Below are 13,512 nucleotides of genomic sequence, written 5' to 3'. Positions count from 1 at the left end.
ACACCACAGTATTGTTATTTATCAGGTGCAATAAATATTGCACGTAGCACATGGCCACTTGTAATGAGGGCTTTAGTGTGTTCAAGTTTAGAAGAGATCAGAAGCACTAAATCACTCTATGTCACAATTTTTAGGTCAATAATGGCAACCTGTCCATTGGTTGACCTCAATACGGACAACTCCTATATCATCAAAGTAAGCACATAAAGGGAAGTATAGATATACTGTTCTAACTCCACCACCACCTACCTTCACAATATAGTGGTAGTTGAAACTGCGGAGTTGATGTATGCACATGTTGGTATTAAAAATTCAGTATGGTGATTGACCACCACAGCATCACAATGAGGTCATTTTGGGGGAGTTTGGAAAGATAGGGTTTGAACTGCACCAAAGAAGGAGCAAGTCTGAGGTGCAAAGGCAGGTCCTTGCAGAGTTTTGGTCGAGATACAGAGAAAGCCTGAAGGCATGCAAGTTCTTTTTGAGTCGCTTGTGCTGGCAGCATGGCCCAGATGTTCTCCTGCCAGTAACAGAACATAAAATATGTATTTGTAAGGAGCAAGTTCACCCCGAAGGGTATCTTGGCGCTGAATAACAGATGTTTATTGTTACCGAACTCAATAGTACTCATTTTATTGACCTCAGAAGGATGAAAGGTTGAGTGGACCCACTAGGATTTGAACTTGTGACTTTGAGATCATACACAAGCCCCTACTGGGGATGCATTAGTCCACTTAGCCACCAGACCTGGTCACCAGTGAGAGGGCCACCCTCCACCTTGAGTTTGTTTAGAGGCAACAAAGGACTGTTACAGGTGACGTGTTTTATAGATCACACAACTACTATGAAGTGGATTCTCTTAGAAAAAAAAGAGAGAGCCAAAGTTGTTCTTTCTAACTGAGGGAGGATCTTCTCAATCTTGGTTTGGTGACCGGTCATGCGGCCACATGAACACGTTTGATAGCTGTCAATGAGGACTTTGAATGACAAGCGAGGCATGCAGTATCCCCGACAATGTGTCCTGAGACAACGGTATGGACCATGGAGAGGAAATTCGTACAGGGGGGAAAAGGCTTGATTTTTGCCAGCCATGTACGCTGGTCTATACTGTTCTGTTATAAGCTCCTTGGAAGACAGAGAGCGCTCAAAGAGGACGCACAAAAATATAGTGAATGCATTAAAGATTTTTTGTTAAAAAGTGAAAGATGAAACACACTACATTAGGAAGCTTACGTAATCAAAGTTATTTGAACTGCACTAGAGTATTTGGTGATGGAAAAGATCTGCAATTTAGTGAATTTCGAAGAGAAGAAAAAGCAATATGATTAAAATCGAAAGGTCCTACATTATTTGTCTTATTCAAAGTATACTGACTTTACTTGAATATAGGAGCAAAGCAGAAACTCTACAATTTGAACCTCAAATATGCAAGGCAGGGCTTTAAATGGGATGAAAAAACTGGGGGGGGGGGGCTGTCAAAGGAGTGTAGCTAATTTAATTAAGGGCGTGGCCTAAAACACAAGTTAGAAATCTCTGCTTAGCATCTTTCTGTCTTTGAATCCAGACATGTAATGCAACAAGTAACATAACACCTACAGCAAGCCAGGACTATTGGCTTGGTCAATGGTTGTTAGTTGCATAAGATAAATAAGCAACAACACTGGCAACTTGGTATAAAATAGTTAAAATGCTTCAGTTCTGATATGATGTGAAAACTGTAACGAGTGAGTCCCTTGAAAGATGCATCAAAGGCTGTGAAGGGTGGTACTGCTGTCAAGTTAAGATTTTTTTTTTTTACTCAGAAGGTTGAGAACAATAATAGAGAGCTGAAAGGGACCAATCTTGGAACCTGCTTTTTAAAACTGCCAGTGCTGAGCACCGGCAGAATCCGGCCCACATAAAGCCCTGATGCATGGTCTGAAAAAATGGAAACTGCACCCACAGCCTTTGTGGCAGAACTGTTATATTTATCTATGTTCACCTGTGCATATTTCCACTAGCCTGCAACTGCAACTTATTTTTCCTCCTGTCTCAACTCTATGTCGAAGCATGAAACACATGTATATAACCCTTTTCACATTTCCTTGGCACAGTCCAGCTGTAACTTCACTACTTACGTATAATAACAAAGAAAATCACTACTATACTGTAATGATTTACTTAATTTAAGTAGTGACATCACAATGCATGCTGCAAGAGCTAGAAGTCAATGTGCAGAACGAATGTCTGATTAGACCATTAACTGCACATAAACAATTCAACTGCAATTCATTTTAGCTCCCTTTCCTTAACTGATATTTCATTAACCATATGCTAAGGATACACTTATCGAGTTACTTTGTTTAATGCACCTATGAAGTTCACTACTGGAGAGCAGTAATCCACCTTCACGTTCTAAACCATAAACTCAGATTTGATAAGGACAATTAAATGGTAAAACAGCGTCTATTACAAGCCTGTTGAGGTGTGCGTGTTTTAACTCTACACTGAACAATTAATTGCTAATCGTTTTAACTATATCATGATGTGAGAATTTCTCATAGTATTTATTATGATAGGTGCTTTATATCTGTTTCCTTAGTCCTAGGTGTGCGCTCTGTACATCTGCATTCAGTACACACTTCTAGCCCTAGGAAACAAACAGGTTAACATATTTTTAATATTTCACTCTAGAACCACAGAAAATGTTCTTTGCCCACATGCCATAATATTTGTACATGTGACACGAAACATACATAGATTGGTAAATGTTACTACACTATCTGCATACCATGAACACCTGGCTCCTGTTTTTATGTGAAAAAATATTAGAAAAATTTATAAATTGTGTTTGCTATATTGCTTATCTTCTGTGCAAAATAAATGTGCCTACTTCGGCTGAAGTCAGGTATAATTGATTGAAAAGTTTTTGTGAGCTTGTGTAGAAATATTTCTATGAGTTGTTTGATTGACACGTGGACCCATAGAAAGGTCACTCATCACATATTTGTCCATGTAATTTAGCATTGCAATTATTTAATTGCCAAAATTTATATTGATATTTAAAATGAGTTCCTTGTGAACATTGTTTTTGTACTCATTTACTTACCCAGCTCACAAGGACGTATGGGTTGCTCTTTTTATTATAAATATCCTTTGTGGGTAAGGCACATGCTCGGAGGAATGTGATTAGTATTTGCATGGCTGACATTTTATGAACCACCAGGAAATGCCAACTTTTACACATCTCAGCCTAGCTTAGGAGTGTGAAATGTATGCGCACATTACCCACAAGCTTCTAACACTTCCTTATGCATAATCCAGCTTTGTGCATTGCAGGGACATTACACACGCACAATGCACAATTCACAGATGAACACAGAAAAGCTTAGTAAACTGGGCATCTTGTCCATCAACACTCTATTATTGCACACAAGCGAGGATTGTAAAGAACAGGAGAATTCTACATTGGCCTCACCTGCTGTGAACGTGTGTACATGGGCAGCTGCACTTCATCGCATTCGTATTTAGAAATACAGTTTGCATCGAGCAAATACCGCAAGGTGCCTTCAACCTGCCCATGTATTTTTCGTACGATCACTGGTCGATGCTTCCGCAGATACTCAGATGGCTCTGAGATCTCCTCTACCTTCAGTAGCTCCACCTCTGTCGGTTGCCGCGTCTTTCCAACTTCTTCCAGGGCAGCTACTAGGAGTTCATACCCTTGGTCTCCCTTATTCCACAGAATGTCCAAAAGGGAACGCGCAAGACGCGAAATCCCATGTCCTCGAATACTCACATTCTCATAATCTTCCCAGGTCAACACCTCCCATGAGAGCAAATAATCAAGAACGCCTTCAAAGTTCTCCACTGATCCACCGGCTAAAGCCAACACCAGCTGGCTCCGGCGAGTCTTGAGAAGCTCCTGGGCACACATCCCACATCATTGCGGGCATCAGAAGAAGACAGAGGGACTAGAAGATCAAGCTGCCAAACCTAGGGACGAAGGAGACAAAGCATGAAATGTTGGCGAATTAATCATATGTCTAACGTGGATGCCATAGCCAGCTCCTACCCTGCGGCAGCTGTTTCCTGATGTGTATGTGCCAAAAATACATCATCGTCATCAAGGGACACAACAGAAGCCAGACAATTTCATAGGGAGGGGTTGCAAGACCACAAAAAGGGAAGGAAGTAGATGTGTATAAACTACAGTTTGAAGATAAACCCATCTCAAACTCTCTCTAACAGCAAAGTCTTAAGGAAAAAAAATTGTTTTTAATGGTCACATCATATTTACGAAAAGAGAAAAAAAAAAGGCTTTAGGATCATGAAAAGTTTCAGCAGAGGTTACAAAGAATTGAAGAGAAAGTCTGTTTATTTTATTTTGTGGTCTACATGTTCTAGCTTAGAAGGAAATTATTTGGGGAAGTCCAAGTTTTCATAATTACGAGAATGCACATGAATCATACACTTTCAATTTTATGCAGACCGGAGGCAGAGGCACGTGGACGGAAAACGGTGGAGAAATATGTTAACAGAGTATTTCGAATACATGGATCACAAAATACATCACGAGTTCCCCTGTACTTCTGATGGGGGGGGGGGGTGGTAATATAAATAGGTTCTGGACCCACTGGCATTATGAGCTGCATAGGAAAATTGCAGTTATGATGCATTTCAGCCAGGAACTTTAATTGCTGGAAACTCCTAATATTGTTTCCACATTCCAAATGATGTTTCACCTCGGGTGATGTTACACCCTAATATGATTTCACACCTATATTGTTACCTCTCATGCTAATGTTACACAAAGGTTGATACTTGCTTATGGCTATTTTTTTAATCCCAAATGTGTTCCCAGAAAGGTGTTTTTGCACCTTAAAGTGACTTTGCCTTAAAGTGACTTTGCACCTAAATATTTTTTTCTCCTCAATATTTTCCACACTTCTGCTGATGTTGCATCAAGGGTGATTTGTACCTAAATGTGATTTTACTCCTATATGTGATAATGCAATCCTACTTATTTTGCACCAAGGGTGATAATGCACCTACAAGTGCTTTCAAGCCTACACGTCAGTTGAATGACATTACAGTGCTCACCTTTACAATTTAATAGGGTAACCCAATGTTGTGGGATGGGATAGGTGGACCTTACAGTAGTGAAAAACAAATTTAAGAGTTTTTCACTACCAGGACATGTAAAACTTAAAAACTCACGTACTACTTTTTAAATACAATGCACCCTGCCCTATTGGATGTTTAGGGCCAAGCTAGTGATTCCATATATGTTTTAAAAAGGAAGGTTTGGGCCTGGCAAAGGATTTGGTTAAAGCTGCACCACAGGCTGCAGTGGCAGGCCTGGACATGTATTAAAAGGCTACTTTCATAGGGGGTGGGGGCACAATGAGTTTTTCAGGCCCACTGGCAGCATTTAATTTACAGGCCCTGGGTACATAAAGTACCATATTACTAGGAACTTATAAGTAAAGTAAATGTGCAATTTGGGTGTAAGCCAATTCTAACATGTTTAAGGGGTGAGCACAAGCACTTTAGCACTGGTTAGCAGTGGTGAAGTTCACAGAGTGCTATGGCCAGCAACAATATGTTTGGGGGGGGGGGGCATTGGCTTGCCCATTCTGGGCAGCCCCCACCCCTGCACTAAGCAAAAAAAATCCCCGATTCCTAGTTGGTGTTCTGCCCCCCGGGGAGCAGATCTGCAGCTACTGCCTCACCTGCCCCTTAGGAGTGGCTGAAACACTTACGTCCCCATTTATGTGGTGTGGGGCCATGGCCATACCCACTGTGGGCTGTCCCCACTCCTCTTTAGTAAAAAAAGAATCTTTTGTCTAGTGAGCTTTCTGCCACCAGGGAGCAGATCAGAGGTAATAACACCTATCTGGCCCCCATGGGGAAAGAAAGACTGCTTGGAGGGTGTGGGGGCATTGTCATGCCCATTTTGAGCAGCCCCCACTCCTATATATTCAAAACAAAAATCCATGGTGTCTAGTGTGCTTTCTGCCCCCTTCCACCTGGGATGCATGTCAGGGGCTATTTCCCCCATCTTCCCCCAGGGGAGGCATAAAGAATGAATGTGCCAACATAAATTTAGGTTGAGCAAAGTGCTATGACATGGAAGAACGGGTGGTGGAGGGAAGTGCTATGACTGTTATGGCGATGGGGAGGCATTACGGATAGCAGCAGGAGGGCGAACAAGTGGGAGCGCCATCATGAGCAACTGAAGGAGAAAGAGGGAAGAAAAAAAGTACTCTAATACTGTCATCAGTGTCTGTATCACAGTGCTTTTAGGGGGGCATCACACACAAGGAGAGGAAAGGACGAGGACGAGGACGTAGACCACAGGAGGGGTGAGGGTGGGAGCAAGGGGACACAGACAAGGGGAGGATGGGAGCATGGCGACTCAGACAATGGGTGGGGGAGTGAGACAACACAGACAGTGGGAGGGTGGAAGCAAGCCAACATGGACAAAGGTAGGAGAACAGGAGGGACAAGCAACGACATGGACACTGCGTGGGGTAAGCAACAATACAGACAGAGGGTGGGGTCAAGCAACATCATGGACAGCGGGTTAATCAAGCATAAATGCAAACAGTGAGAGGGGGTAAGCAACAATACAAACAGTGGGTGGAAGCAACATTAGGGACTGAAGCATACAGGTAAGAAAGAGCGACATGAAGCATGGAGAGGGCACATGAGGGAAGCAACTTGCAAACACATGCACTCTCACAGGATGCTTCCACAGAAAGAAAAAAGGTCCCAAAACACAAGCAGCGAAACAACGTATGGCCATGCTCCGGTGGGTGAAACGGAAGAAGAGGACGTGAAGCCAGCACACATTGATCAATGAAAAGCAAGAAAATGAATGAAGACTAAATCAACCATTGATAAGCAATGGGCGGGCTCCAGGGACACTGTAAGCTAACAAAATGTTTGAGACGTAACAGTGCACAAGCTCTGTCAGGCAACACCTTAACATGTTGACCTAGAGCTCAAAAGTGACTTTAAACAACGTCACGATTCCAAGGTACATGAGATTATTGAACCTTCTACCAAGTAGATGCAGAAGGGTCCATATTAACATGAATAACAGTTAAGGCAAATTGTAGTTCCATGGAAATGACAAGCATTACCAAGGCTAGAAGGTCAGGCTTTAATGTGCCAATACATGCAAACAGAGGCATTCACAAATTCTGGTTACATGGGTTACAAGCACAGTTGTTGTTTCTCACTTTAAAGCCTGCAGCACTCATTATGCCAAGGCTGAGGAAGTAAAAAACATGAATTACTTTCTATATGGAATGCATATAGAAGAAAAAATTAATGAATGTGCTAGATAGCATTATAATTGAGTGTACTTTTATATGTACTGTAGTCTCTCAAGCCTTCCAATAGAAGCATTTCCTGGATGGCAGAATGATACCCCAAGCAATGAGGTGAGGGAGTAATACTCCTCTGGGTGGCAACAAAGCCTGCTCCATGTATATTTTAAAGAATTGGTAACAATATGTATACAGACTGCTATGCAACCCAGCTGTTGTGTGTTTCCTACATGGACATTGTTGTTTTCCCTATGTTAGCCTAACAATGCATGTTGTAGGCCACTTTTGCTTTAAAGTGCATGCTTGTATTTTGTGCCACATTGTATTTTCAAATATAGTCAGCACATTTTGTTTGTTCTGTTCCTGGGATTTAGTCTGTACAGCCTGGGCAAGGTCAAACATTGATTTTTGTTATTCTCTGTGGTTGGACACTAGCACCTAGAAATAATAGAGACCTTTTTGCTAACACATGTTCTGCCAGATAGCCCGGGACATGTCGTCACGCACAGAGAGTGGACATTGGCAGACAGTGTAGAGGTCTTGAGACAAGTGAGCTGCATCAGCTGGGATGTAAAATAACTATCTATGATGCTACGGTATGAGGTCCTCTGCCAAACTCAGAGATCTATAATCTATGATCATTTAGCTTTAGCAGTGAGGGTGGGTTTAGGCAAATCTGTCAGATAATATGACAGGCTTTTTATTGTATACGTTCTAGTAGCTAGGCTAATGACATTATTGACCTGTATTTGTTTGCTAATTGTGTTGCAACTAATGCACATTTGAGCACGATAGTTTAAATAAACATTATAAACTTTCAGCGTGTCGCTTTTCTATTTATTGTGGACAAGTATAAGTGAGAGAACAAAAAGGGGTGACCTGCTACCAAGATTCTGAGAGGGTCAGTGTATTGTGTTCTGGGGTGCCAAATCACTTGTCTCTCTGGAAAGGTTAGGAGGGCAAGCGAGGTACTATGAGCTAGTCAGATTCGGGCCCACAGATGCTGATGGGGTATGGGTATGGTGACTCAGTTCCTCCATGTGGATGTGCTATGGTCCCAAGCATAGTTCTGTTCCTGAGAAGAACCCTTGCAACATAACACCACCATTGTTTGGTCTGGTACTTATTTGCAGGTCTCCTTAGTAGTGTTTGTGCATGTCCACAACACCCTCGCACCTTTTTCCCAGACATGTTCGTGGTGTTAAGGATTAATCCTCCGCAGTGTTTAGGAAGCAACTAACTCTGTTAGTTTTTCAAGCTTGAATATTAAAAGGTTCATACCCAGTTTGTGTACCACTTTGAATCTATTTCAGTTTTTTGGATGGCACAGCTCGTGGCCATTGTAGTCAACTGCAGACCAACTGTTTCTGCGCTTTTACCCAACATTGACTTCCTAATTCAGGTGGCCCTCTTATTTTTGATGTTGAAGTGGATGCAGCATATCGCTTTGAAGTTTTTTATTCTTGGGTCCCATTTCCTGCTATGGATGGTCAATCTAATAGATCCCAGACCTACGTTACACTTGCATCACCTAATGGGTATAGACCTTATGCGTTTCTTGAGATTCCTTTCACCTACTGGGAACACCAAAATTGGTTCCTTGGTGCCCTCCTCCATATAGCTGGAGCTGTCCGCATAGGCCCCCTTAGTAACGAGGGGCCAACTTGACCAACACTAGCAAGATATACACCATATCCTGATTTGGCTAATAAAAATCTTGTACAATCATTGGTCTAGTTGCCTTGTAAAGACGCTCGACTTAGTTTGTTTCACATACCTTGATGGCAGGCCCAGCCAGAATTGGCTTGCAGGGGCAAGCCCAGTTGCCTGCAGCGCCCACCATAAGTCCTGTAATAGTTAATTCAGTTATGGTCAAAAGACCCACTAAAAATGAGGAAATCCCATTTTGGATCACGTAAAAATATCGATCAACTTGAAGCTGCGTTTCCCCCTGGTTCACTGACAGAATATCGAAAACAGAAATATTGGCTGGACATAATATTGTGTCAAAAATATCGGGGACCGAAAAATCAAGGAGGTAAGTGCAAATAGGTAAGTATACATTTACTATTCTTAACTCCACATCTACGTACCTTGAAGATATATATATTGTCATGGTACATATATTTGGAGTTATATACAGTAAAACTCTACTTACCTACAGAAACTCACCTTCATGATCTTTTTGTCATAATATTTTGCTCTATGATATGTGTGTTTTCGATATTCTGTCTAAATACTGTTTCCTCTTAAAGGGACCACAAGACAAGCACAGAATGTTGACAATATGTTTTCCCAATGAGATGGTTTCCATCATTTCATAATGTTACACTTGGGAGATGTTTTCTGCCGCTGTCTATACTGTCTGTGATAGCACTCACTTGATGTCAGTCTTACCAGTCATTCTCAAATAGATACAGAAAGAGCACTGGGTAGTTGCTGCCCTGGATTTTGGGATGAAACTACTGGGGAATTTTACTATAGTGTCCGAAATTATTCTGTCAAATATTAAAGGTGAAGCAGCCACTCAGCTATATGCCAGCGGCTCACAGCGGTTGCAGTAGCCAACTGTGTATGTGACTTGTCTATAATTGTTGTTGATGTGTACACATCCTAAGGACGCAATAATTTGGGAGCCAGACCCACTAAACCACCTCTTGGCAAGCTTGGTACAGACCAGGAGGCTAAGTAGGACCAGGAGTTTGTTAGAAAACCATGAAATAAATCTAAACAGACACAGAAAGGTAAACCTTGCAGAGGTTCTCCACCCTCGGAGTCCTCTGAGAGGAGGTACGATTATCGTGATAATATTATAATCAAACCTCCTGACAGAGATCAGGTTCCTAATACACGTTCTCCTCTTTCCTTTCAGGAATCGTCTGATCAGCAGTATGATGAGGAGGGCGATCTGAATGCAGACAAGAAAAGTATGTGATACTGTAATGGGAGACTCCAAGCTCGTCTGACATAAAGATAAAGAAGAAGGACAGACCTCCTCAATATCAAGCTCTGTTTCAGAAAAAGAAAGTTGCGGGTTTAACAGCTAATTATGCCACCAACGCTGAAAACCCTCCTCCTCAACAGGAGTTTGGCAGTGACTCTGCGTCAACGGCAAGGCAGAATTCACCACTGTGTGCCGGAATCTCCAGGCAGGAGCTTCTGGTAGTGATAGTAACTGAGACATTTGTTACAGTTGAGACCACAGATAACTGCATAGCCCCTCCAGATAGATTGTATAATTTAGATATTCAAACAGAAGATGACGTTAAGCACACCATTAAAGCTAAATTATTGAAAAATGTGACCTTGTCTTAATACTTCCTGTTGGCGTGTGTTGATTGGCCCCCACCGTTTGTACATGCATCCCCCCCAAGGAGAGGATATTATTCTAGCATCTATTTTTGTTCTTGTCCCCGAAGAAGTCAAACAAGTTTATGCAGCTAAGTGTGCTCCTGCACTAGCCCCTGCACTCTATCGCAATCATGTGGGCTGGGATAGGGATTCTCCTTATCATGTTATACCTTTACGGCCCAGCCCGCAAGTGTAACCACAATATCCCATTAAATTGGATACTAAAGCACCCCTAAAGAAATACTCCCCCAATTGGAGTACCAGGAGGTGATTGAGCCCTGTGTCTCTCACAGGAATAATCCTCTTCTTACTTTAAAACTGGATCATTCCTAATGCATTGTCTTAGACTATAGATATTTAACAAGTCATACTCACACTTTTGCAGTACAAAACACACGTAGTACAAAACTAATTAATAATGTGGTCTTTAAAAATTACAAAACTATATTGGACATTTCCAAAGTTTTTTTTCTCAGCCACAATTTGGCTCCTGAAAGCAGAGATCGGACCGCTTTTAGCGCGCTCGGTTTTCAAATGTGATATGGATGTTTGTCAATGGCCTATAATAGCCCAGGTATATTTGCTGCATGCATTGTGTCAATTCTTCATGCTATCAACCCTGACGCGCTTTCCTACATAGACTATATCTACATAATGGACGACAAATTAAATCCCCACTTAGCCACAGTAGATCGCAGAATATTGGGATTTGGTGAACTTGGCTATAAGTTCAACTCTATACAATCTAATATAGCTTTTCTGAGTGTCCTTTTTCTAGCATATGAACTCACAGAGGACAGAAAGAGCCTTGCCCCTCATTTTTGGGAGAAGTGTGCACGATTGTAACCTTCAAACACCCTAAAAAAATTGCAGTCCTTGCTAGGATTTCTAAATTTTGGTAGGATGTACATACCTGAATATGCACAGGGATTTGAACCACTTTATGAATTAATACACCCTGATTTTTATGCAACACGTACACAAAGATGCACTCCGATCATTATAATGAGACTTGCTTCAAACACCCCACTTGCATACATATGTCAATACCACAAACCTGTTGATCTTTATTTTGACAGGTGCAATTGGATTTACATACATCACTTTTAATGAAGGTGAAACAGTGCCAATTGCATATAAATTGCATTTATATTCCAATGTGGAAATGTGTTTAGCTTTCACTGACAAAATAGTGACAGTGGTGCAGATGGCTATCCTTAAAGAACGGCCACTTGCACAAGGGAAACGCGTTATTGTTGTAACTCCTGTGTCGGCCTTAGAGCCTGTCATGAAAGCTAGCTTTACAAATGCTAACGCCCTCCATCCTAGATGGATACAGTGGGCAACATCCTTAACAGCTGTTAATGTAGACTTTGTCTTTGACCCTTTCACAGATCCACAAATGTTTAGAGTATGAGCATGTTTATCTAATGCCCTCTTCTATTTTGCCTCTTAATCAGTATAAATATATTATATACACTGGCTGTTCAGCTCAACCTGCTATAGGTTCTAAATACCAATACACAGCGGCATTCCCTATTGTTATTGCTGTTATGTTTGATGGCGATTTCTGACCTCAAACAAATTGCAGTCTTTAGGTGACTGTACTACGAAGTTAGCTGAACTGAAGGCTTTTCTTCTTGCACCCGAATAACCGGATCCCGATTTCCCCATACTTATAGTGTGGGATTTGTGTTACTGTGTACAGTTCTTTAATGATCATTTACATTATTGGCAACAAAATGGATTCATAGATTTTAAAGGTAACACAATTAAGCATAAGATAATTTGGGTTAGAGTGGCAGACCTCAAACACAGGTTGCCACAAGATCATGTAATACATACGTTGAGTCATCAGCATGTGAGACCACACGCTGTAAGGAATTCCTTGGCTGATGAAGCAGCCAAATCTGAAGTCGCCACAGCTAAAGTAGCAGCAAGTATTCTTTCTAAAAATAAAAATAGATGTAAAACATCTTGGCTGCCGTTAATGCAAATAAAAATGGAAGTACTTTACCTAAGGACTTTCCTTCTAAATATTATCACTTGAATAAACAGAACATTCCTTTCGTACATTTCCAGGGGTTGACAATCGTTTGCTTCCCAACCAAGTCTGCACACTTGCTTTAGTAAAAGCAGCACATTGAGGTGTTGCTTCGGCACATGCTGGGGGGGCAGCCACAATTTCGCTGCTACAGCAGCATTACTGGTGGCACTGCTTATATCAACAGGCCAAGAAATATGTCGCGTGTAGTGACATTTGTCAACAAATTAAAGGTTCCACTATGTCTCGTCCACCACAGTCTGTCTATTTCCAACAAGCCTTTCAGCTGCATTTACTTGGATCGCTGTGGTCCACTAATTCTGGACACTGCATTCAAATTTATTTTGACTGCGGTTGATTCTTGCTCTAGATTTCTCTAGGTTTGGCATCAGCGCTCAGCTGAAGTTCTAACTAGTATTGAAAAACCAGCAAGTCTTTGTAAGGACACATGCATGTAGTGCACTCCACTCAGACCAGGACCGGGCTTTTGCGTCAAAAGTGTGCTGGGATTCAATGGGATCCCTGAGTGTACTGATGCATTATTCTTCTCCATATAGACCTGAGGACAATTCTGTTGTGGAGAGGATGTACTGTGATGTAAAACAGCTAGACTATCAGGCACTGAGCGCAGTTCGATACATCACCTATATGGGGTTCAACAAGCTCTAAATAACCTCCTTAAAAGATCTCTGGGTGGGCGGACCCCATACGGAGTGCTTTTTGGCATCAAGAAGAATGTTCTTGACCTTGACAGTCCAGACATTGTGGTGGCAGCTGCAAACTTTAACGTAGATAATC

General features: G+C 41.7%; 1 protein-coding gene across 5 annotated transcripts in view; it reads right to left on the bottom strand.

Moving 5' to 3' along the window:
- NOD2 (nucleotide binding oligomerization domain containing 2) overlaps positions 1–13,512 on the bottom strand; it is a 379,168-nt gene that overhangs the window by 305,911 nt on the left and 59,745 nt on the right. For all 5 annotated transcript variants that reach the window (XR_013603462.1, XR_013603461.1, XR_013603463.1 and 2 more), the window contains exon 2: positions 3,458–3,975. Coding sequence is in view for 2 of the 5 variants with exons in the window: in XM_078668543.1 (XP_078524669.1) it covers positions 3,458–3,916 (459 nt within the window). In the remaining 3 variants the exon portion in view is untranslated. The remainder of the gene's footprint in view (positions 1–3,457; positions 3,976–13,512) is intronic.

The sequence above is a fragment of the Lissotriton helveticus genome, chromosome 12 (genome assembly GCF_964261635.1).
Source record: "Lissotriton helveticus chromosome 12, aLisHel1.1, whole genome shotgun sequence".
In the NCBI taxonomy this organism is placed as follows: Eukaryota; Metazoa; Chordata; class Amphibia; order Caudata; family Salamandridae; genus Lissotriton; species Lissotriton helveticus.
The sequence above is the reverse complement of the archived record's forward strand: the minus strand, read 5'-3'. Positions and strand labels throughout refer to the sequence as shown.